At 40.0% G+C, this 26,359-nt stretch overlaps 1 protein-coding gene and 1 long non-coding RNA gene across 6 annotated transcripts in view; one reads left to right on the plus strand and one right to left on the minus strand.

Annotated features, from left to right (window-relative positions):
• GABRA6 (gamma-aminobutyric acid type A receptor subunit alpha6) overlaps positions 1–3,735 on the minus strand; it is a 180,611-nt gene extending 176,876 nt beyond the window's left edge. For 3 of the 5 annotated variants that reach the window (XM_075601929.1, XM_075601928.1, XM_075601927.1), the window contains exons 1-3: positions 3,439–3,735; positions 3,158–3,276; positions 2,754–2,821 (exon numbers count right to left, since the gene is read on the minus strand). In XM_075601929.1, coding sequence (XP_075458044.1) covers positions 2,754–2,821; positions 3,158–3,276; positions 3,439–3,476 — 225 coding nt within the window. In that variant the 5' untranslated portion in view covers positions 3,477–3,735. Of the gene's footprint in view, positions 1–2,753; positions 2,822–3,157; positions 3,277–3,438 lie in introns of those variants that run through there. The other 2 variants (XM_075601930.1, XM_075601931.1) reach the window with 2 other exon arrangements.
• LOC142495869 (uncharacterized) overlaps positions 2,598–26,359 on the plus strand; it is a 127,695-nt gene continuing 103,933 nt past the window's right edge. The window contains exon 1 of the long non-coding RNA XR_012801842.1: positions 2,598–2,653. This is a non-coding gene — a long non-coding RNA (uncharacterized LOC142495869). The remainder of the gene's footprint in view (positions 2,654–26,359) is intronic.

Consider the following 26,359-nt stretch of genomic DNA (forward strand, 5'->3'; position numbering starts at 1 on the left):
AGTTAGGCTGCGAGTCTGGACAAATTGTCATACAGTTGTTGTATGGCAGAATGTCACTGCTGACAATGTCTTACGCCAAAGATAACATGCAGTTAAACCATACCAGACTTGGTATGTCTGACAGAGTGTTTCATAGTTACCCCATATAGCTGATAAATCAAATATAAGTTCTGTATTGCTGCACAAATAGTTTACAATAAAATATGTGACTGGACAGAGTGACAGACTAGTGATGTCTGGCGCGGTGTCTCCAATGTCCCAGTGAATACTGTGGTAGATCAACGAATCAGTATACCAACTTGTATAACCCAGTCTCATTTATACCCCGTTTAAACTTTAAAAAATAGACATAGTAGTACTTCATAGACGTCTATACTCAAATGCAGATCTAAAGTGATACAAAGTTACAGCTATGTATGTCTTGGAAGTGAGTGTGTACCACTGTTACACGGCCAAATACAAGTACAGTGTTCCTTCCATGTACCTAACCGTGGGCAGTAGCTGTATCCATATCATGTTCACTGCACAAGAGCTACAATGTCTAACTATCTGTTTGACTATACATGTGATTATGATCAATGTATATTAACTCCAGGAGTGCTACAATACACTCCAATACATACACTTTTCTAACCAGGATTTAAGTGTATATATACATTTACTAGTACCTACACTCTTTGCACTTGTTATCCAATAGGCTTTAGCGCTGAATGGGGAAATGGGCCGCGCACAGCCGCAAGATGTGGCTGGCGCGCGGCAAAGTTCGGCGCCAGCCGAAAAAAGCCCCGAAAAATTACGGGTATCTGTTAGAATGAAGCTGGCCGCAGCAGTAGGAGTAAAAGTTAAATTTTATTTTACTACATATATACTTATTTGGTGGTGTGGGCAATATAGGATTTTTCTCTGATTTGCTTGCATAAACAATTCAGTCATTTTGGTGTGTTTTTTGTTTTCGAATCCTGGAAGGCGTCATCTATAACACTGTCCCTTTGGTTTGAGCAATATTTCCTCCCACTTTTTGCTAAATACATTTAGTACTAATATCAGAACATCAATCTCTAGTAGAGATGTGCAAACTTTTCCCTGACAATGGACTATGGAGACAATGACCCCTTTTAACGAACTTCAAACATTCAAACTTTTCTAAAAGTTGCCCCCAAAAAAGTCAAAGTTATTTTTATATCTTAGAGAAATACGAGCCAAAACCTCTATTTCTCTTTCCTCTCTCATTAATTTTCATATCTGAGCAAAGTACGAGCCAAAACCCAAGAAATACTCATCCTCTGATTTGTTTGTTTTTTAAAAAGTGGTAAAACTTTTGTGCCACGGTTTGATTTTTGAAAAAAATAATGTTTTAAATCAAAAAACAAAACAACACCAGTGAAAGACTACCCGCAACAAACAGTGATCTTAGCAAACAAATTAGGACTTGATTAAATGCTCCCCATTTGTGTATTTTGTAAATTCATAGCAATACAAACCACTTAATTTGTACTTATAATGTGGCTGCTTTTTACTTACATATATTTAATAACTTCCACTCGTAGACATTTCCAGTCATGGTTTTGAAATTCCCCTTCATTGAAACGTGCAGTGCAATTTTTTTCAAGAAACAAAGACATCTAATAATCTGGAAGCAGGTGGTCATTTCAATGACCTCTTGAAAATACTGTATACACCAATTAGAATCTGAATTAAGTACATTATGCACTGTCTAAACTTATCAAATGATATATTCCTTAATATTTCCATAAAAAGACAGCCCAGTCCTCCTGATCAGTGAAATCTAGAAATTCCATGGATTCAACTATATGCATGTTGTATCCAATTCCAAACTAATGTAATTGTCACAGTTTGAAATTAGATCTGTCACGGACTATGCTAAAACCTGTCCACTCTGCAATCCAGGAAAATAGGAGTTTTACACACCTGGAGCGGAATGACATGGCATAAATAGGATGACGATAATTTTTTGATAGTGCTATATATTTCTTTCTTTTCTTTATTGTATGTTAACAAATTAAAAAGAGCGGAGAATGGGTTTTTACTAAAATTAAAATCATTACATGAGAAAGAAACCAAACACTTTATAATGTGAAATACTGACATGTTTTCACTGTTAAGGAGCTTTTAACAAAATGAGTTGATTTAACTTTACGATGTAGTAAACATATTTGTCTCGGTTTTAATATAAAGGACTTACTGCATCAAAGAGAGGAACTACCTATTTCTAAGCTAATTAAATAAAGGGTAGCAGAATTGAAGTGAATAGTATTGTAGAGTAGAATTGGAAGTCATAAAAATACAGTAACCTTGCCCCATCTTTTAATATTATGAAATATTTCTTTACAAATAACTGCATTTTAGATGAGTTATTGATAGTATGGGGCCCTAAAAGTGAACCTTTGAATATAATTATTTTCTTCTTCAGTTTCCATTCTCTACTTCTGAAACCATAACTGTATTTTAAATAGATTTTGTTGATAAATAATGTATATAGATTATTAGGTATAGCTGAAAGGAAGAAATGATAAGAAATAGGGCGGTGCATTCTGTAATATAAAATGACAAGCAGATCAGACTAAGTAATCTGTTCTAATCAGTATGCTTAGATACTGTACCAGCGTAATGAATCCTGTATACAGCAACAAAGGTTAGTAATATGTAAGTTATATGCTAAAATTGCCTTTTTCTATTATAGGTCATATATATATTGTCTCAGATATAAATAGGAGGTTAAAATGAGTCCTTACCATATCAACATCTGACACTGGACCAAAGCTGGTTACATATATATCTGTTTTGACTTCAGTTACAGGACCTGTCAGACATTTGGAAAAGCCAAATTACAAATGCAAATATTTATATATATGACCACAAACTGTTATTCAGTGCAGAAATATTACATGAAACTGAACATGAAAACATAAATTCATGTAATTGTATAATAAAAAAAAACATGCATCATGTGCACAAAGTAACTTGCTTTCTAACATATAGCACAAATGTAAATAGAAAAAAAGTATTGTTAAATACACCTCTTTTTAAAATGTTTGTTTATTTCTACATTGATGATATATTGCATTTTTAATTTAGCGAAATCAGATTAGACAATAAATTGCTGGAAAAGTACACTGTTACGTGTTAAATATTTTACCTCCAAATCCAGGTCGGAGTCTATTGTCGTAACCATACAGTAGTCTGTCTAAAATAAGTGTAATATTTTTAGAGTAATTATTTTCTTCTGCCATACAGTTTCCCAAAGCTTTGTTTGCACTGTAAACACATAAAAAATGAGGTTATTGTAAGTATGTCCTATAACTTCAGTAAAAACGTTATATCCTAAGGAATCTTCAATGACGCTGTATATGTATTTTAAAAACATCTTTTGTTTACAATAAAAGATTGGATATTACATTTTTTCAAGTGTCGACTCACCATAAAGAGATGTATATCCACAAGATCAGAGAAGCCATGCCTCAGCACTGATAGAGAGTCTGAATCTCTTTGACCAGTCAACTGTGGTAAATTTCACATGCCATCGTTTTTTCAGTAATCCGGCTGGATTTCGATGTAAGACTGCCGTCGTGCAGATGGAGTTCTTCTCCCCTTTTTGCTCTTTGATTTCTATATCATGGTTAAGACCCATCTGACTTGTTCAGCTCAGGGAATTAGAGTTTGAAGGGACAGTGCACAGTGGGAGAGCACTGACAATAATCGAATAAGGCATTATGGGAGATTGAAAGGAAGAAACCCACAGCTAGTTTTGGCAGAGAATTAGCAGGAACACATTAGGAAATTTGGAAAAGCCATGGCATCTTGCTGATAGAGAAATCGCCATTGTTCTTATTATTTTTATTTCATGGAAAAATATTATTATTATGCGGTTTTCCCATCATTATAAGTTAAAAAATAAGTAGTTTTCATTTCTGATCTTTTACAACAGATTTAGCTGTAGCATGACAACCAGGCCTATCCATTGCATTTGGGGGTTGTGTATTTCCATTATGTAATCCAACATGAAATAGAGGTTTCATTTACTATTTTCTATCACAGTCATTTTAAAACATATTTAACTGCAGTCATTGACATAACTAAAGTGGTTTAAAATGATTTAAACCGGTATCAATTAGATCTTCATGTCAATTGTTATATCTATATGTCATGACGTGTATTGCTTGATAAATGAGCACTGAATCATTAAGTCTTGGATAGTTCAGTAGCAGGGTTATTAGACTGAGCCTTTAGGAAGATCAGGCAAAGACTTAAAGGTTGCTCTCAGAGAGACTCATTTGAGTCAATTAATGATGCAAGATAATGCAGAAAATAGCACACAGAAAACGGTGATTGGTACCAATAGTGCATTGTTCACTGTATTATGACATTACAGAACAGACATTAATATAGCCTGAGACATCAATAAATGTATTAATGCATTCACAGTGACAGACTTTAAAGCATAATTACATGATCAACCAAAGAACATTTGATTGTCTAGTTAAATAATAATTTAAGAAATCTCAAAGAAAAAGTAAATCAACAGAACAGATTAAAAAATAACAAAAAAAACTATGTAGTCAAAGTAGGAGTAAATAACATAATTACTTCTTAGAGATGTAAAACAAATAAACACGAAAGTGCATGAATAATCCACAACTTCTTTAAAGCTCACATGTTTATTGTATACACATTATGAGTAAAAACACAGGTGGCACAAAAATCCATCTGTAGTAAATTATTATTGCCCATGTATTTAATAGTTTGACTAATAATTAATGGTGCAAATAATTTACATTACAAAAAAGCTATTTAGAAAATAGTGAATTGTTGAAAATGTCATTAAAATGAAAACACAAAAACCACAGTACATTTGGCAAAGAAATCTATGAGGGTTTGAAAGCTCAGTACACTACAATTTCATATACAGTACAGCAGTGTTTTTCAACCAGGGTTCCTATGAACCCTAGGGTTCCCCGAGCATCCCTAAAGGGTTTCCTATAATTTTAAGGTAATTTTAGAATTGAACCAAATACAGTAGAATTTACAATGTATCTGATCTCAGAAGAGCTATTAGAGAGCGGTGGGGTTCCTCAGAATTTCACATGGGGTTCCTTAACCAAAAAAAAGGTTGGAAACCACTGCAGTACAGTATAAATAAACCTGATACTAGGTTCTTAAAAAGTATTAGAACCTACTGTACGTCAAATCTACATTTCTTTAAGACCAATACTGCAACTAACACTTTCAAGTACTCTAAAAGAAACCTAATAGAAAAAGCATAATCCATAACTGTAGTGTTATAAACCCTATTAGAAACTTAAATCCTATCATGAATGCTATTGCAACAACAAAACACAGGTAAATTACATTATGGTAGACACATTAGTAGAGATATAATTGTGGAGAAAAGGTGAATACTTTTACTAAACAGTAGGTATCTTTTAATTTTTAATTTAACACAATAATGCTACATAACTATACTGTATAGTAACAAGCACCACAATTGTGTGTAAAAGTTATTGCTCTGTACATCAATACATCTGTTGGGTACTGTGGGGAGACTTTGGTTGGTCAAGAAGCAGGCAATGACTCATATCACTTTAATCAGCTGCAGCAACATGCAGCATAGAAACGTGTTCTAAGACTGAAACTGAGTAACAAGAACTAAAAACTATCTGTAGACAGAAATATAAACAATATAGAAAAAACTTAAAAGCGCTAATGTGCAATATCTCAAATGTATGATTCAATAAATTGAGTGCAATTTAAATAAAAAAGTGTGACAACCAACCTTGTGTAGTACGTGACTCACTGGTGATGTTCTGCAGCCAGGGTAGAAGGGGTCTCTAACCACCTAGAAAGAGAGTAATGGGAAAAACTCTGGCGCATAAATCTATATATTGGACAATATAAATGTTAATTAGCAGGTATTGGTATACCGAGGTTCCTGAGGACAAAGCATAGGAAATCTTGAATACATATACATAAAATTAAATGTATTAAAATACAAATAATGAAAATGTGAAGTATAGAATATACAGTAATTATCAAATATAAATATGGTAAACCTGATATTCGTGCAAGCCCGCCGTTGAGTCAGGGCCCAACAAGGTGAACAGAGCCGCACGATCAACTGCTGTAGTACTGTAGGTACAGCTACTGGGGCAAACACGGGATGGTTGAGGTCCTCCTCTGAGACAGTCTTGAGGGGTTCAGTCTCCGAGGGCTTAGCTCCACTGGTAGTGGTCACAATAACTACTGCTTCAGTGGCCTTCGCTGTGCCGGCTTCATGCCACTCAAAGTTGGCAGCCCATAGTGCTTGCATTGGGCAACCCCTACAAATCTGTCCTAAGTCCAGTAACATCTGGCTGGATCAGCCATCATAAGATTCACTCGATCTAGATATAGGGACACTGAATGGCAGAGTCCCCCGAGATGTGCAATGTATGCCTGCAACAACTTGTTCCGCGGTCTCGAAAATCCAAGACCATCTTAGAGCTATGATTTCCCACAAGAAATCTCAGCCCTAAGCCTAGTGATCCCACTTCTGCCACAAGAAAAATCCTGTCATGGGGGACCAGTACTTTTAAACTGAAACCACCTGGATCACTAGTATTAGACGGTTCAAAGTTATTTAATAAATAGGGTTTATTCATGCAAGCCCGCAGACATGACAAAATACATAAATTCAAGGGATATACAACAAACTGGGGGCCTGGGGGGAGTCACTAGCCTTGACTAGGTGCAGGGGCCTGATTCTGGTAGGCTTACCCTGTCCGCTCCACGTCCTGGAACTACAAGGGGCTATCCTCGCAATAACTGCCTTGTTACCTCTGCTGGATACAGCTCTGATCGATCCTGGAGCTTGTTCACACCTCCAGCGCCTGTCCTCCTCTGGCTGGCTTCTCCGGCACTTGCCTAACGAGCACTCTGCTATTCCAAGCAGAGCACTTTTGAAAAGCCAGTCATGCGCTTCACCGGACAAAGCCTGGAGGTTGTCTAGTACTCTGATTGGGCCGTCCCCTTACATAACCCTCTCTGGCAATCCTTAACATGGAGCAAGGAGCGTGACCAATCAGAGCACGGATCATACGGTAGCAGCCAATCACAAAATAGAGGCTCGTCCTGCTGCACCAATCAGAAGAGGGGCATGTTAGGTGCTCAGAAACTACTTGTGATGATGAGGATGTCAGCAAGAGGGACATATGAACTGGCAAATGGAAATCATGCCTACGAGCTCTGTCCCGGCAATGTCTTCCCCAGGCAAGCCTGGAGTCTGGAGGGAATAAAGGAGGGTCTCACCCACTGAAAGCCCCCTATATGGAGTCCTACTGCCTCTGACTTGATGCTGTTAATTTAAAATAGAAAAAATGGAGTAAGCCGGAGCACAACTTTACAAAGAATCAGGTAGAACCAAGCACTACTATTGAAGTTTTATTGATTAAAAAACATGTAGACAAACAATCCTGACAGATCCTCTGACGCGTTTCACGCACTGGGCACTTTGTCAAAGAGTGATCTGTCAGGGTGTAGAGTGATACTAATATAGGGCAACTAACAGCTGTATCCACTAATTAAAACATTAAGTACAAACATGTACACCTGATCAACACTTCAAGGGGACCAATCAATGCTCCATGAAGTAGAGAACTGGTGAAACAAGTTAATACACATTTAACAAGACTCATTTAATTAATGCCCCATAGACAAAGGACATATAAGACTAATATTACAAAACATATATAAAGTGATAACCCCAAGTAATATATATATATATATATATATATATATATATATATATATATATATATATATATATATATATATATATATATATATATATATATATATATATATATATATATATATATGCAAATATAGCTGTATGCTCATCTGCATGTCTTAGGCAGGTCTGCAACCCCGCCTTTCCCCATTATCACCCAGCATACAGCACTTCCACTGCAGCAAGGGATTCTGGGAAATGACATGCAAATGAGCACACAGTGTCACTTTTTGCCTCAATAACCATTTTTAACATGGTTCCCTATAGGCTTAAGCTTGCTGCATGGTCACAGCTTTGAGCACAGCCAGGGTTAAGGTGCATACCCAGAAAACCACCCACAGACAGCTGTTTCGACCTTGATGGGTCTCATCAGTGTGGGGTTGATTTTACTGGGAATGCAAGAGAGGCTATGGGATAGGCTAAACCATAATACTGAGTTAAGTTATGGTGAGTAAACAAAAGTGACAAAAACCCTCCACAGGAAAGCAAATATGCAAATATAGCTGTATGCTCATCTGCATGTCTTAGGCAGGTCTGCAACCCCGCCTTTCCCCATTATCACCCAGCATACAGCACTTCCACTGCAGCAAGGGATTCTGGGAAATTACATGCAAATGAGCACACAGTGTCACTTTTTGCCTCAATAACCAATAACAAAAACGCGTAGGGCGTGGCTAGAGCAGAGCAGACATTTGTCCCACTGAGAGCAGACCGAGAGGAACACAGCTTGTGGGAGGCTCAGCAAAACAGATCATTGGACACATCGGTTGGCTTGATTGGTGGTGCAGCAGCTAGAGGCAGTCAGGAGAGGCCTCGGTTTCCTGGAGGGACTTCCGTTTTGTGCGGGACACCAGACCGGGTGAGCGTCACTTCCGGTAGAAGGAGACCGCGCACGAGAGGACACCATTACAGGCTCGAACGGCACCACAGGCTTATGAGGGCCAATCTCATAACTGCTTTCTAATAACGCTATACTTGTGAGTGGGCATTTGTCTGATTTTAAATGTTCCATAAAATTATTGTTAAACTTTAATGCACTAGGTGTGCGCCTGTTTTCTTTTCTTTTTTCTTTCATAGGTATTCCTAGGGAGTTGTGATCCCTTATAAACGGGCTGCCTATACCTGGATGCATTCGGTTGGAACAGGACTCTGTGACTTTTAAGGTTTTTCAAAAGTTTTTAATAGTTTTTTGGAAAAAGTTTTTATTTTCATTTTTTCATATTTTTTATATTTTTCATTTTTCTAGTTATTTTTTGTATTACAACATATATTTTTATTTTTTCCAGAAGCATTTTTTAACAATTTTGTCATGTATACTTTGTATTAAAGTTATTACACATTTTATCTTAGAATCACATAGGGTTTTTTAATTATAATATTCCACTTTAGCCACCCCATAGGTTGTATCAACGCAGTTGGCTACTTATTCACAGTTAGGCAGGTTGTTGCATTAGGCGCTCCTTTATTATTTCTGTTTTGTTTTGATATATATATATATATATATATATATATATATATATATATATATATATATATATATATATATGCAAATATAGCTGTATGCTCATCTGCATGTCTTAGGCAGGTCTGCAACCCCGCCTTTCCCCATTATCACCCAGCATACAGCACTTCCACTGCAGCAAGGGATTCTGGGAAATGACATGCAAATGAGCACACAGTGTCACTTTTTGCCTCAATAACCATTTTTAACATGGTTCCCTATAGGCTTAAGCTTGCTGCATGGTCACAGCTTTGAGCACAGCCAGGGTTAAGGTGCATACCCAGAAAACCACCCACAGACAGCTGTTTTGACCTTGATGGGTCTCATCAGTGTGGGGTTGATTTTACTGGGAATGCAAGAGAGGCTATGGGATAGGCTAAACCATAATACTGAGTTAAGTTATGGTGAGTAAACAAAAGTGACAAAAACCCTCCACAGGAAAGCAAATATGCAAATATAGCTGTATGCTCATCTGCATGTCTTAGGCAGGTCTGCAATCCCGCCTTTCCCCATTATCACCCAGCATACAGCACTTCCACTGCAGCAAGGGATTCTGGGAAATTACATGCAAATGAGCACACAGTGTCACTTTTTGCCTCAATAACCATTTTTAACATGGTTCCCTATAGGCTTAAGCTTGCTGCATGGTCACAGCTTTGAGCACAGCCAGGGTTAAGGTGCATACCCAGAAAACCACCCACAGACAGCTGTTTCGACCTTGATGGGTCTCATCAGTGTGGGATTGATTTTACTGGGAATGCAATATATATATATATATATAATCAAAACATATATATAATAGGATTAACACTTAGAATCATACTACACACAACAAACCAGGATTGACATATATACTAATTAAAAATGATAACAAACCTATAAATATAAGCATCCTTCATAATAAGACTGTAATAAAAACTTTAGACCATTCTCTGACCAATATAATATTACCGATGCCTTAGATATAACGTATAAAGTATGTATCTTGATGTTATATACTGTACAAACTTCATTAGATAATACAAAGGGTAGATATTAATTATAATATCAATTGGTCACTCACATATAGAAAGATCGAAATTATGTACTAAAAAGTAATAAATGCTATACTGGACTCATTGTCATGTATAATTGATAAACAAATAGGAAGGGAGGGGGCAGATATGTGTTGGAATAAGAGGGGTGAGGGTGGGGGGGAAGGATAAGGAGAGGGGGAGGAGGGGGGAGGAGGGGGGAGGAGGAGGGGGGAAAAGGGGGGAGAGGGAGGGGAGAGGGAGGGGAGAGGGAGGGGAAGGAAGAAAGGTGACAGGGAAGGAAAGAAGGAGGGAGAAAAAGGGGGGGGAAGAAGAAAAAGAACAAAGGGAAAATGAAAAGAAGAAGGGGGATAAAGGAAGGAGCAGGGAAAGGATGGGGTATGATAGACTTCTGTGTCATATGTCTAACATGAACAGAGACTCCCAACCACTCAGAGCGTGGGAACTTTTCCCACCAGCCAATCAGAGAGGGCTCATCTGGCTGCTGATGTCAGACGAAGGGGCGTGCCAAACCGCATCTTCCCCCCCAGCCCACTCATGGCCACCTACTAGGCAGGCTCCACAGTGTATCAGAGAACAAAGATGGCTTCTGGGCCTGTTCCTCTGCCCCTCCCTGCTAAGCCAAATGGCCCAAAGCCTCTGGAAATCCTGGTTCTCCTTTGAACTCAGATGTCTATGCCGACATCCTGGCACCAATGTAAATGCCCAGGCTGACTGCATACAACTGCGGCCGCCTTTATCCTAATGCGGCCGTATCGGCGCAACTCTGATAACAGCGGGCAGATGCAGTATTTTTTTTTTCCGGAAAATGTTCCGGTATTTTAGCGCTCGTAATATTAGCATTTTATTAGCACTGTCTGTAATACTGCAATACCGTCTAAAAACTCAGGGGGCGTTCGCGAGCTGTTGTCTTCAACGTTTAATAATTTAGCAGTTCAACCTACAGTACGTCAGTACACAGTCTGCGTGTGCGCGTGCAGTAATTGTAAATTTGCATATTTATACATGCATGTGCAGTGCTGTATGTCTCATTTGAACATTGTTGAAACGCATAGGCGTGTACTGTAACAGTATCACATTTCGGCATATACAGCGCTCTCCCCTCGCTCGCCCCCGCACACACAAAGGCTAATTTACAGTAGAGGCAACGTTTATTCTAACATTTGCCGTAAACTAGCCGGGTTACATTCTGGGTATGTGCTGGGTATGTGCTGGGTATGTTCTGGGCTAGTTTGAGGCACGTTTAAGGCATTTCTGCATTGACTAACGACCCATAGGATTAACACAGCAGGGATCCCTGGCAGTCCAATTCAGTTTGAATGGGACTGCCAGGGACACCCGCTATTAATCTGATAGGCCATTAATCAATGCAGAAATGCTGGGGCTAGTTTAAGGAAAGTTTAAGGCATGTATTCAGAATGTACCAGGGTGTTTCCTGGGTTTTTTGGGGAATTGCCACTGGTTTTTGTTCGAATAAGAGTTGCCTCTACTGTACTGCACTGCAGTATTTCAACTTCTTATCTTATCTACAGTACAGTACACCTCTCCCACACCATTCCTTTGAATGTGTGTCTTTCTGGTTTCAATCACATTCCTGCTTGCTAGCTGATGATTTCTGCGCATGCGTCTATAACTTCACCACTGCTTGCTTGCGAAGTTCAAGAGTGAGTGACCAAAAAAAAATATATAATTTTTTTTTCTCGTCATTTTTTATTTTTATTTTCTTCACAAGCCTGCCTAAACCATCTTGATATTACGATATTCAATCTGTGCTGTAGCTTTTGACTGCGACACTGTGCGTTTGACTGCACATGGTTGATTTGTGTGGTTTTTATGTATTTGGGGGTGTGGGATCAAATTATTATGATGAACTGCCTGTTGAAAATATGTAATGTCTATGAACTACAGTACAGCTAATCCTTCATGCAGCTGTACCCTGTACCCCCCTCCCCCACGCACACACACACACAAGGCTCGCTCAATGATTTGAACCTCTTATCGACACCTCTCCAGAACCATTCCGTTTCTAAAGCTTGTCATTGTGATTTTAATCGTACCTAGCCGAGCATCACCTCTCTGCACCTGCGTGCCTAATTTTTCTATTGTTGGCTTTGAGTCACCTCTCTGTAATCCTCTTTGGGAAGGGAGCTAACTTATGATTACTGCGCATGACTCACCCATCCACCCCCCAACCCTTTGAGGCTTTGTTTACGGTAACACTTGTGATAATCCCTTCTCAAATTTGATATGTAAATATGATTTGCACAGCACTGTGAAATTGAGAGTTAAAAAAAACATAATCTGATTCATGTTTTTGATGTAGTAAATTACCACTTTTTGTCATTCTTTCTTTTTCTTTGGTGTAGGGGGGGGTTGTCAATGATTATGATTATCATGAATGTAAAGAAATATTTATTTTATTTTATCAGGAACAAAAAATACAAATATACAAATAATCATGAATAATACAAAATGCAGTCTTTATTCAGTTCTTCTGTCTGTTGAAAATTGAGGGACGTTGGATAATCATGAATAATGAACATTGATAATAATATTAATTAATAATATATAATATGTAATAATATATATAATAATATTGTATTGTATGTCTTTATTTATATCGCGCCATAAATGTACATAGCGCTTCACAGTAGTAATACCTGTGGTAATCAAATAAATAACAGATAATATAAATAACAGATCATGGGAATAACTGCTTTAGACAGAAAAGTAACATTAATGAAGAGGAGTCCCTGCCCCGAGGAGCTTACAGTGTAATTGGTAGGTAGGGAGAACGTACAGAGACAGTAGGAGGGAGTTCTGGTAAGTGCGTCTGCAGGGGGCCAAGCTTTATGTATCATGTGTTCAGAATGTTCACAGTGCTATTCGTATGCTTCTTTAAGCAAGTGTGTCTTAAGGTGGGTCTTAAAGGTGGATAGAGAGGGTGCTAGTCGGGTACTGAGGGGAAGGGCATTCCAGAGGTGTGGGACAGTCAGTGAAAAAGGTTAAAGGCAGGAGAGGGCTTTAGAAACCAAGGGGGTAGAAAGAAGACATCCTTGAGAAGAATGCAAGAGTCTGGATGGTGCATAACGAGAAATTAGGGCTGAGATGTAAGGAGTGTAAAGCTTTAAAAGTGAGGAGAAGAATGGAGTGTGAGATGTGGGATTTGATCGGAAGCCAGGAGAGGGATTTCATGAGGGGAGATGCTGAGACAGATCTAGGAAAGAGTAGCGTGACTCTGGCAGCAGCGTTTAGGATAGATTGTAGAGGAGACAGGTGAGAGGCAGGAAGGCCGGACAGCAGGAGGTTACAGTAATAAAGACGGGAGCGAATGAGGGCCTGAGTCAGAGTTTTAGCAGTTGAGCAACAGAGGAAAAGGCGTATCTTTGTTATATTGCAGCGGAAAAAGCGACAGGTTTTAGAAATGTTTTGAATGTGAGGGACGAATGTGAGAGAGGAGTTGAGTGTGACCCCTAGGCAGTGTGCTTGGACTACTGGGTGAATGATCGTAGTTCCAACACTAATATGCAAGGAGGTAGTAGGGCCAGGTTTGGGAGGAAGTATGAGGAGCTCGGTTTTATCCATGTTGAGTTTAAAGCGACGGATGGCCATCCAGGATGATATAGCAGAGAGACATTCAGAAACTTTGGTCTGTACAGCAGGTGTAAGGTCGGGTGATGAAAAGTATATTTGTGTGTCGTCAGCATAGAGGTGATAATTAAACCCAAAAGATGTTATTAGGTCACCTAGAGAGAGTGTGTACAGAGAAAAGAGTAGAGGTCCCAGGACAGAGCCCTGGGGTACCCCCACAGAGAGATCAAAAGAGGAGGAGGAGGTGTAAGCAGAAGAGACACTGAAAGTACGATGGGAGAGGTAGGATGAGATCCAGGATAGAGCTTTTTTCAGAATACCAAGAGTATGGAGAATGTGAAGGAGAAGAGGGTGGTCCACGGTGTCAAATGCTGCAGAGAGGTCGAGTAATATGAGCAGAGTGTAATGACCTCTGTCTTTGTCAGCATGGAGGTTGTCAGTTATTTTAGTGAGGGCTGTTTCCGTGGAGTGAGCAGTTCGGAAGCCAGATTGTAGAGGGTCTAGGAGAGAATAGGTGTTGAGAAAATGGAGCAAGCGAGAGAATACAAGACGTTCAACGAGTTCAGAGGCAAAAGGCAGGAGGGAGACAGGTCGATAGTTAGAAAGACAGGTAGGGTCAAGCTTGCTGTTCTTGAGTAATGGTATGACTGTTGCATGTTTGAAGGAGGATGGAAAGGTTCCAGAGCAGAGGGAGGAGTTAAAAATGTGTGTGAGTGTAGGGATTATAGTAGGAGCAAGAGGTTTTAGGAGATGGGAGGGAATGGAGTCAAGAGGGCAAGTGGTAGAGGGAGAAGAGGCGATCAACAGCGACACATCCTCCTCTGAGACAGTGGAAAAAAAGTCACGAAGGCAGGTGGAGAGTTAGGAAGAGGTGTAGGATGGGAGGAAGAAACAGAGGGGATGTTCTGACATATGTATTCCACCTTTTCCTTAAAATAGTCAGCAAAGTCCTGAGCGGAGATGGAGGAAGGATAGGCAGCTGAGGGTGGTTTGAGTAGAGTATAAAAGAAGGAGAACAGTCGGCGTGGGTTAGACTTGTGCATGTTGATTAGTGAATAAAAGTATGCTTGTTTAGCTTGCGAGAGGGCAGAGTTGAAACAGGATAGCATAAATTTGTAGTGAAGGAAGTCTGCGAGAGTATTAGATTTCCTCCAGAGGCGTTCAGAGGTACGAGTGGAGGAACGCAGCATGCGCGTGTGGGAATTTAGCCAGGGTCTAGTGCTGGAAGGGCGAGTGCGGCAGAGAGAAAGCGGGGCATGTAGATCAAGAGAGGAGGACAAGGCAGAGTTGTAGTTCCTGACCAGGTTGTCAGGGTCTGTAGCAGAGCTGAGAGAGGAGAGGGAGGAGCATAAAGTGGACTCAAAGTCAGGTAAGTGAATAGAGCGCAGGTTTCTGCAGAACCGGGGGGTAGATGGAGGTGGAGAAGGGGAGAAGCGAGATAAAGAGAATGAGATGAGGTGATGGTCAGAGAGAGGAAAATGGGAAATGGAGAAATCAGAGAGAGAGAAGTTTTTAGTGAAAACCAGGTCTAAGTAGTGGCCATCCTTGTGGGTGCTGGCTGCAGTCCACTGTTGAAGGCCAAAAGAAGAGGTTAGAGAAAGAAAGTGGGAAGCCCAAGGGAGAGAGGGGTCATCAATGTGGCAATTGAAGTCCCCAAGGAGAAGAACAGGGGAGTCTGAGGAGAGAAAGAAAGAGAGCCAGGATTCAAAGTGAGAGAGAAAGGCAGAAGTGGGATGAGTAGAGGTAGGTGGGCGATAGATGACCGCCACATGGACAGGGAGAGGAGAGAAGATCTGGACAGTGAGAACCTCAGAGGAGGGAAAAGCAAGAGAGGGGGGGACTAGGAAGGGTTCGGTAATGGCAGAGAGAGGAGAGCAGGAGCCACACGCCTCCACCCCTGCCATCAGGGCGCAGAATGTGGGAGAAGGAAAGACCACCGTAGGAGAGGGCAGCTTCCAGAGCAGAGTCAGACTGAGTGAGCCAGGTCTCAGTTATGCAAAGAGAAGCAGGGAGTGAGAGAGAAAGAAGTCATGCACAGAGAAGAACTTGTTAGAGAGGGAGCGAGCATTCCAAAGGGCACAGGAGAAAGGGAGAGAGGAGGGAGGGTGGCAGGGGATGGGTATGAGGTTGGAGGGTTTAACACCAGAAGGAGTAGAAGTTGCATGTGGGAGGCGAGGACGAGAGCATGTAGAAATAAAGCAGGGACCAAGATTGTATTGTATTGTATGTCTTTATTTACATAGCGCCATTAATGTACATAACGCTTCACAGCAGTAATACACGTGGTAATCAAATAAATAACAGATAATATAAATAACAGATCATGGGAATAAGTGCTTTAGACATTAAGGAAGAGGAGTCCCTGCCCCGAGGAGCTTACTGTCTAATTGGTAGGTAGGGAGAACTTACAGAGACAGCAGGAGGAAGTTCTGGTAAGTGCGTCTGCAGGGGGCCAAGCTTTATGTATCATGTGTTCAGAATATCCACAGTGCTATTCATATGCTTCTTTAAGCAAGTGTGTCTTAAATTGGGTCTTAAAGGTGGATAGAGAGGGTGCTAGTCGGGTACTGAGGGGAAGGGCATTCCAGAGGTGTGGGGCAGTCAGTGAAAAAGGTTTAAGGTGGGAGAGGGCTTTAGAAACAAAGGGGGTAGAAAGAAAACATCCTTGGGAGAGATATCCCCAGAAGCAAGGAGGAGAAGCATGGAAAGAAAGAGAATGTGTGAGGATGATTTGTAGGGGTGTGTTTTGGTGCAGGGTGTATAGCTGTGTGGTGACATAGGGCACAGGTAAGAAAGGAGTTCATGTAAACTGAGAAGTGGGGAAGAAAGGAGAGATGGAGATATATGAATAGAGTTAGAGACATAAGAAGACTGGTGGAAGGAAGTGCATAATTTGAAAATAAGTGAGGTTACAGCACATATAAAAAGTAAAGGCGGCATCACAGCAATAGTTAAGTGTTGAGATGTGCAGTCTGGGATAGATGATATCCTCATTTCCAACGTAGATCAAATGCAGGAATCAGAAGCAGTAGATTTTGTCCACTTTTTCCACTTCTTTTGAACTTCCTTTTTTAAACTTCCTCACTACTTTAAAGATTTCTACTTAAAAGCATTTCTGCTTAGGAGCATGGCTAATAATATAACATTTTCTGTCTTTATCTTCTTCTTCATGCTGTGTAGTTCATTGAGAGAGGGGAGGTTTTGTGTCAATCATGAATGCACTTTAGATACACTTTACTGTACACACAGTTCACACAATGTACACATGATACCCCCTCCCCCTTTCCATCCTTTTTTTCTCTGAAAAGACAAGAAAAGAAAAAATTAGTGCAGTTAGGTGCATATTATGGCATTGTGTACAGTATAGCTACTCCATATTGGACTACAGTATGCAGTTAGTACTGTCAAACTAGTCTATACTGGAACTACTGTATACTGGAACTACTGTTAAATACTTTGCAACCAGATGACTTGTGCTGCTCTCTCAGGAAAGAAAAAAATCTGTGCCATACTTACCTGTATCATACTGCTGCGGCCGAGTTTATTTGAGCATTTGCCCGGTCTTGGCCGCAGCAGTAACCTGGCGCGCGCCAGAGGGTGCCGGGCGCGCGCCGAAGACACGGAGGAGCGCCCTCCGATCGGGGCTTTCTCTCTCCCGCTGCTGGGTCCGCCGGGTCCCCCGGAACCCCCTGCCGCCGTCCCCCACATCGCGGGACACCAGGGCTCCCTCGGGGAGCCCTGGACGCGCGTGCAGGGGGCGCAGGCACCCGATGACGCGTGACCGCGCGTCGATGATGCGCGGCACGCCGAGGGAGTGCGGCTAGCATGCCGGGGCATCCCCAGGCTTGCGGAGCTAGCCGCACTCAAATAAAATGTGCCGGTAGTGTACAGTACTGTGCTTGGTGTGCCTGTACTTACCATACTACAGTACAGTACTATACAATACTACATTCCTGATGCTTGCCCATTACGCGCGATCACAATGTACAACACCGTCGCAATATCGTCAATATATTTATTGCATCGTTCCACGGTGAGTACATCGTTCCAAAAACTCATTATGCCTTGCGCAAACTCATCCTTTTTGGAGTGTTTCACGACTTTTCGGATATGATCCTTCAGCTGATGCCAGACCATTTCGATAGGATTGAAGTCTGGCGATCTGTCATTGGAGGGGGAAAAAAAAGACAATTAGTTAAAGAGATACACAGTAAAAACAGTAGGAAAAAATGAGACACGGTTAACGCACTTACTCCGCTGGCATCTTCACCCAGTTGATACCGCGCTCAAGAATATGCGCTGTTGATGCGGTGTGCTTCAGATCGTTGTCCTGGTAGAAACGGTGACCATCTGGGAACTCACGTGTGATGTATTCCACAATCTCATGCACAATTTGCTCTTGGAAAAATGCTTTATTCATGATTCCTATAACAAGAAAAGAAAAGTGCTCAAAAAACAGCACACTAGTACAGTACAGTTCATAAGGCAAAAGCGTGTAACTTATTTTACCTTCAAAGATGACAATGCATTCTGGTCCACGCCTAGAGATGGCACGCCACACATGCATCTTCACTGGGTGTTATGGACACGGCTTCATAGATATGCGACCTTTTTTGTGGAATGCAAAGGTGGCAAATCTCTCCAGCGATACAGTAGACTCGTCAGTGAAGATGCAATCCTGGAAAGTTTCTCCACTGTCGATCCATGCCTGGGCCTGGACCACTCTCTTGATCTTGTTAATGTCCCTTACCATAGGGTACGCTCTGTAATGACAAGGAATAATTTTATAGGTACAGTACAGTTTCCTAAACAACACTTTTACCTTCTGTACTGTCCAGTACTAACAGCAAAGGATGAGAAATGAATCTCTGTATGGTGCTTCTAAATCCAGGATTGTACAATGATGGCAATATAGCCTAGGAGTCCGGGGTATAGTAGATCAATGCAAAAATATATATATGTGACAGGGTATATAGCTCACCATATAAAGCACAACATGGACAGAAAATGTGTATCACCCTCAAAATGAAATCACATGGAAGCCCTTATATGAAGGGACTCCCAGTGCAATCACTATATAAAGGGATGGTATCCTGAACCATAGGCTGGAGCCCTGCAAATACCCTATAGTCACAGTCACAATATTCAAAAATAAGAGTAAATAACTCACATAGTTGACCCCTTCTGCTCCATGAAAGCGTGCATCCGTTCCGTTGTGTAGATAAAGTATGCGTAGAAAGATGGTGGAGCACTGCAAAAAATAGGGCTGGAGGCAGATCAGTGAAAACTAAAAATGCTTCAATGGAAATGCATGGTAGCAAAAGCTACATTAAAAGGGTCCTCTAACGCGTTTCGCGCTTTAGCAGCGCTTTATCAAAGAGTGACCCATGTCCCCACTGATCCGCCTTATATACCAGTCACCGCGGAAGTGATTTCGCGCCAAAAATCAGTCAAAAAATCTGACTGAAACTGAGTCCCCGTAAGAACTACGGTGGCCTCAGAGGGTAGAAACACCTCCGTGCCGAGTAGGCAAAGGCGGAAATACAGGAATCTGAGTACAAAGCCAAGTTAATAGACCTTGGTGACGACATACAACATATAATATAGCAAAACATAACAAACGAACTGTAACATGCTGAATAGAAAGATAAATAAGAAGCATATTAATAAAAGAAACAATACATATAAGGAAATATAGAATATAAATAAATTGAACTCTTAATAGATAAATGGGAACATGAAGAAATATACCCATCAATAAACCCATCACTCTTTAGAATATTTTTGTGTCTTATGTCACTATACATGATGATGATAATATAAATAAATATTAAACTAAGTCAAAAAAGAAAAATAGAATAATCTCAACCTAAAAAGGAAAATAATAGCAATAACAATACAGTTAAAGAGATACATATGTATTATTATAATAATTATACAGAAAATTTGAAAAGTATATTTGTATAAAAAATAATTCTAAACTAGTAATAAATCACATAATTAACTCAATAATATCAAACTAATAGATATCTAAATGAACCTAAAGTCAAAGTATATAAATATAAAATATTAATTCTATAAAGATGTGTTAATTGAAGTATATATAATACTAATATTTAGTGTACACAATGATAAACATAAATATAAATGAAAAAACATTATTTATGAAAAAAAGACTAATATTAGAAAATGAAATAATTTTATAAAAAATGTATCAGTTCCCAATCTTGATTGATCCCGTTTGGGTGTAGGGAATCCATGCTGAAGATCCAGAACATCTCGCGTCTATTGAGCATGTTCAATCTGTCACCACCCCGTATGGGTGGAGGAACATGCTCAATAGCCGAAAAAGAGAAATTCTGGATACCCTACTGCGAACAATAGGCAAAATGACGTGACACCGGATGCGTAGTAGTGCGGTTTTTATAGCTCTAACATGCTCCATTATCCTAGTTTTCAAAGGTCTAATAGTGCGTCCGATGTAGTGTTTGCCACACCCACAATTTAGTATGTACACAATGAAGCTAGAATTACAATTAATGAATGTAGATACTTTTATAATTCTTTTAGGTTTAAGAGTATGAATACTTTTCAGTGGAGTGGCATATTGACAGACCACACAATGAGCACATTTATAGAAACCTTTTGGTATATTAGAAATATGTTGTGGATGATTTGAACGAAACAAACTTGGTGACAAAAAACCTGCCAGTGATTTTGCTTTTTTGAAAACGAATTTTGGTCCATCTTTAACTACATTTTGTAAATCCTTATCCAATTTTAGGGTATCCCAATGTTTGTAAATGATACGTCTAATAGAATCTGCCTGCTTACACTGTTGCGTTATAAAAAAGGGGGCCCTATTCTCCATTTTCTTGGTCATTGTGGTTCTATTCCCCTTATTCTTTTTACTAGTAAAGAGATCAGCACGTTCAAGAGACTTGACTGCATCAAGAGATTCCAGAATATGAACTTTATTGTAACCTCTTTTAAGAAATCTTTGAACCAGATCCTGAGACTGAATATCGAAGGATTCCTCAGTGGAGCAAAGTCTTCTAAGTCGCAAAAATTGCCCCTTCAAAATCCCCTTTTTAAGAGGCCTGGAATGATTGCTACTTGCCATCAAAAACACATTACGTGAATTGGGCTTCCTATGGACGTCCGTTTGAATAATTTTGTTGACATCTATATACAACATTATGTTCAAATATGCAATGTGTTGAATATCAAAATCATAAGTGAATGTGAGATTGTATTGGTTAATATTAAGAGTGTTAAAGAAAGCTTCAAAAGAAAGAAAATCACCATCCCAGATGAAGAACAGATCGTCAATATAACGCCTGTAAAAAATAATGTGTTCTCTAAAAGGGTTGTGATCACTGAAAATAAAAATAGATTCCCAGAAACCCATAAACAAATTAGCATAAGATGGTGCAAATGAAGTCCCCATAGCAGTGCCCTTAAGTTGTAAATAGAATTGTGAATCAAACGTGAAATAGTTGTGTGTTAATAAAAATGTGATACATTCAATCAAAAATGTGCAGAGTGTAATCGGTAATTTGGATAGATGAAGATAATGTTGAATAGCAGAAATCCCTTGATTATGTTGTATAATACTGTAAAGCGACATGACGTCCATAGTAGCCCAACTGTAAGAGGTCTTCCATTGGACCTCTTGTAGGTCCATCAAAAGTTGATTTGAGTCCTTCAAAAAGGAAGGCAATGAGTGAACCAACGGTTGAAGGTAACCATCAATATAGCGTGATACACCATCTCCCAAAGATCCAATGCTAGCCACTATGGGCCTACCAGGAGGGCAGGTTAATGACTTATGGATCTTTGGGAGATGGTGGAACACCGGGACGATGGGATGCGTACACAGCAAGAAATCAAACTCTTTCTTGTTGAGAACGCACAGCATCACCCCCAAATCTAACATGTCTTTTAACTCCCTTAAAAAGTTAACCGTAGGGTCACTCCGTAGCCTTTTGTATGAACAGGCATCGTTCAGTTGTCTAAGTGCTTCTAGTTGGTAACTGGATGAGGATTGCACCACCACCGCTCCCCCTTTGTCCGCATTTTTAATGACTATCGAATGGTCATTTTGAAGAATGGTTAACTAAACTCTTTCTTCTTGCGTTAAGTTATCATGGGGGAAGCTGATGGAGGAACAACTATCAGCCAGCTGTTTAAGATCCTGTTCCACCAGTCTCTCAAAAGTGGAGATATAAGGACCCTTAGATGTGTATGGGATGAACTTGGATTTTTTCCTAAAGTCTGTATGTTGATGGATAAAAAAGTTAGACATAGGTATATCATTGCATTGTGCATTATCATTTTGTTCAAGTAACAATCCCTCCATATCCGATATTACACTGAGCTCCCTAAAGGTAGAAAGAGAATGAGGAGGATCAAGTGTCAGGTTCTCATCGGTTAAAGAGGAAGATGATGTCATCTCTTGGAATGGCTCTGCATCTGACCTTGAGAAAAATAATTTTTTTAAACACAATTTACGTATAAAACATTGTAAGTCAATGGTGGTATTGAAGAGGTTGAAGTTATTCAATGGTGCAAAGTTCAGACCTTTATTCAAAAGGGTTAATTGACTGGTGGTCAGAGTCTTGTCTGAAATGTTGATAACGTTATCTATCGCTGAATCTATGAATATTTCTTCCGTTTTGTTGCTCCTCGCGCCCCGTTTCTTCCTTAATCGCCTCGTCCTCTTCCAGACCAGTTTTTTGGCTCTGATTCTTTTTGGGTATGATGCCAATTGACTGACTGTCCGGATGCACTCGGAATGGGATGTTCCCTATTGTCATCCCTATTGCGACTACTTGATCTCCATGAATCCGTGATCTGGTCAAAAGCAACCGATATGTTTCGGCTTTCCCCATCCGAAGCATCAGACTCAAAACTAGACACTTCAGCATATTTGTTTTTCAGTATAGATTTTTTAGGATTTGTTATAGATTTCTCCTTTTCTTTGGAGCCAGAGAATGATCTTTCTGATCTGCCCCTGTTAGCATTTGTCACTGGTCTTCTCTGCCATACGTATACTTGTTTTCTAATATAATCTTGCTTGTCACGTTCAAATTTACCCTGTTTTTTAAGAATAATCTCTTTCTCTATATGTTCTAAATTTTTGGATAGGATCTGGTCATTGTTATCAAAATGCTCCATATCTTCAAAGGCTTTCAATTTCGTCTGTAGTAACTCAATCTCCTTAGCCAATAACGTGATCTCTTTGGTTTTTTGTTTAACAATAATCTGGATCAGTTTAAATGAGCAATCATCTAACGTCTGAATCCACAGCTTTTCAAAGTCCGCGTTATTAAAACCAAATGTGGGTGTTTTCTTAATGCGGAGTCCTCTTGGAATCCTCTTAACCTTATTGTAATTTTCCATGGACGTGATTTCCCACCATAATCTTAATCGCAGAGTCTGCAGTCTTTCTAATTTGAAAAAGTGTGTACCCAGATCCGAAGGTTCATCACACAACAATTCCCCACTGTCATCAAATACATGTTCAGCCCGTTTAGTACGCTTGGTGTTATCACATCTATTGTATGAAAAAGTCTTAACAATTGGTTCTTCAATAATATCCTCATTGGAATCTTCTGTAACCATGGTATAAGATATGATCTCAGTATAAATGAATTAGAGTTAGGGTCTATGAGTAAACCAGAATAAAAAATATATATATCTGGTCACAAATCACACATCAAGAACCTGATAAAAATAGAAAAAAAGCCAAACCAGCCCTATATAAAAAATCCTTAACAATTGTAATGATATCCAATAGAAAATATATCTCAGTAGTAAGTCCATTCACAATCCATGGTATGAGCAACCAAAAGTGATATACATGCAGCAAAGGATGAGAAATTAATCTCTGTATGGTGCTTCTAAATCCAGGATTGTACAATGATGGCAATATAGCCTAGGAGTCCGGGGTGTAGAAGATCAATGCAAATATATATATATATGTGACAGGGTATATAGCTCACCATATAAAGCCCAACATGGACAGAAAAAGTGTATCACCCTCAAAATGAAATCACATGGAAGCCCTTATATGAAGGGACTTCCAGTGCAATCACTATATAAAGGGATGGTATCCTGAACCATAGGCTGGAGCCCTGCAAATACCCTATAGTCACAGTCACAATATTCAAAAATAAGAGTAAATAACTCACATAGTTGACCCCTTCTGCTCCATGAAAGCGTGCATCCGTTCCGTTGTGTAGATAAAGTATGCGTAGAAAGATGGTGGAGCACTGCAAAAAATAGGGCTGGAGGCAGATCAGTGAAAACTAAAAATGCTTTAATGGAAATGCATGGTAGCAAAAGCTACATTAAAAGGGTCCTCTAACGCGTTTCGCGCTTTAGCAGCGCTTTATCAAAGAGTGACCCATGTCCCCACTGATCCGCCTTATATACAAGTCACCACGGAAGTGATTTCGCGCCAAAATCAGTCAAAAAATCTGACTGAAACTGAGTCCCCGTAAGAACTACGGTGGCCTCAGAGGGTAGAAACACCTCCGTGCCGAGTAGGCAAAGTAGGAAATACAGGAATCTGAGTACAAAGCCAAGTTAATAGACCTTGGTGCTCCACCATCTTTCTACGCATACTGTCCAGTACTAACCTCACACGTCCATATTTCCATCCAATTCTGCGTCTCATCTTCTTTATGCTGGTCTCGGATACAGTGAGATTGTGTTTTTGCAGCAGACTGTATTTGACCCTTAAGGCACTCTTCTCATCATTCTCTTCACTTATTTTGTCGACCAGAAGAGTTGTCTCCCTACAGTGTACAGAAAAACAACAATCCGGTAAGTTACAGTGCAGTAGGCCACAAGTAATGTACAGCACATTATTTACAGTAAACAATTAAAGATGCAGCAATATAAACAATAATAGATATACTGTATTATATACTGTAGTTATATAAATATACCGAAATAACTATAAAATTAGATAGATCTATACTATATAGGTATATTAATATGCAGCAATATAAACAGTAATAGATATACTGTATTATATACTGTATTTATATAAATATATCGAAATAACTATAAAATTAGAAAGATCTATACTATATAGTTATATTAATATGCAGCAATATAAACAATAATAGATATACTGTATTATATAGTTATATAAATATACTTACGTGTTAGTTACCGTTGGTGTCCTCGTGCGTTGTTTGGTTTTTCCGTGTGCATGATAGCACACGGTGGTTGATGGCACAACGAGGCCAGAAGCAGCTAACCAGTGTTGGATATCTGCAATTCATTGTCCGCTTATGTACATCTCCTTCATTCTCATGCTGAGATCCTTTGAAATCTTTTTAACAGGCATAGCTGTGAGTAGAAAGAAATACAAGCACAAGAATGTATATTCGATGTTTTGTCGATGTGTATTCAATGTGCAGTGAATCCACAAAACGGATGGTGTATTTAGACGTTAATGACTCACATTAGAGTACGCCCACTTTTAACACCTGTACCTCGTCGCCATGCATAAAAGGTTACACACTTTGCATAGCCCACTACTTGGTGATCTGTATCTGAACTTGCCCTTGTCCAGATACTGCATTGTGCCATCTGCTTCCATGGATCAACCCCGATTCTACAGATGCAGGAAGCCACTCGCCTCTGCCGTGCCTATAACACAGAAAAAGCGAAAGGCGGCAGCCGTTTCCAAGCCAAGGCCAAAGCGACAGGCTAAGGCTAATAAAGAAAACATTCTGCTGACCCCAAAGGCTAAGGGTTTTAATACACGTAAGCCTTATTATGTCAAGAAGAAATTCGGTGATGTACACTGAAGGCAAAACAAATGGCAGCCAACAGATCGAACCCACAGGCCACTTCCTTGATTACGCTTCGACATCTCTGCCGCTGCTCTCCCGGAAATCTACTGCCCATCTTCTCCACTACTCATCCACGACGCTGCCGCCGCTCTCCCGGAAACTCACAGCCCATCTTCTCCACTACTCTTCAACGACGCTGCCGCTGGTCTCTCGGAAATCCACGGGTCACTTTCTCCATTACGCTTGGACGACTCTGCCGCTTCTCGTCCGGAAATCCACAGGTCACGTTCTCCATCCCTCTTCGACGACGCTGCTGCTTCTCTCCCGGAAATCCACAGTTCACCTCCTCCATCCTTCTTCGATGACGCTGCCACTTCTCTCCAGGGAACCCCCATCTCATCCTCTGTAGCACCCATCCACCCAGATGTCCACAGCACCCCATGCACAAGAACCAGCTCGTTAGACCGCATGCTGAATGGGTTAAGTGTCGATATCCCCGGGAACTCTACTATGCTGATAAAGATAGATCTTCTTTTAGAGACCATGCAAAATATGGATCAACGGATGGAAAAGATGGATCAACGGATGGAGAAGATGGATCGACGGATGGAGAAGATAGAGACTGACATAGCGG

The sequence above is a fragment of the Ascaphus truei genome, chromosome 5 (genome assembly GCF_040206685.1).
Source record: "Ascaphus truei isolate aAscTru1 chromosome 5, aAscTru1.hap1, whole genome shotgun sequence".
Lineage (NCBI taxonomy): Eukaryota > Metazoa > Chordata > Amphibia > Anura > Ascaphidae > Ascaphus > Ascaphus truei.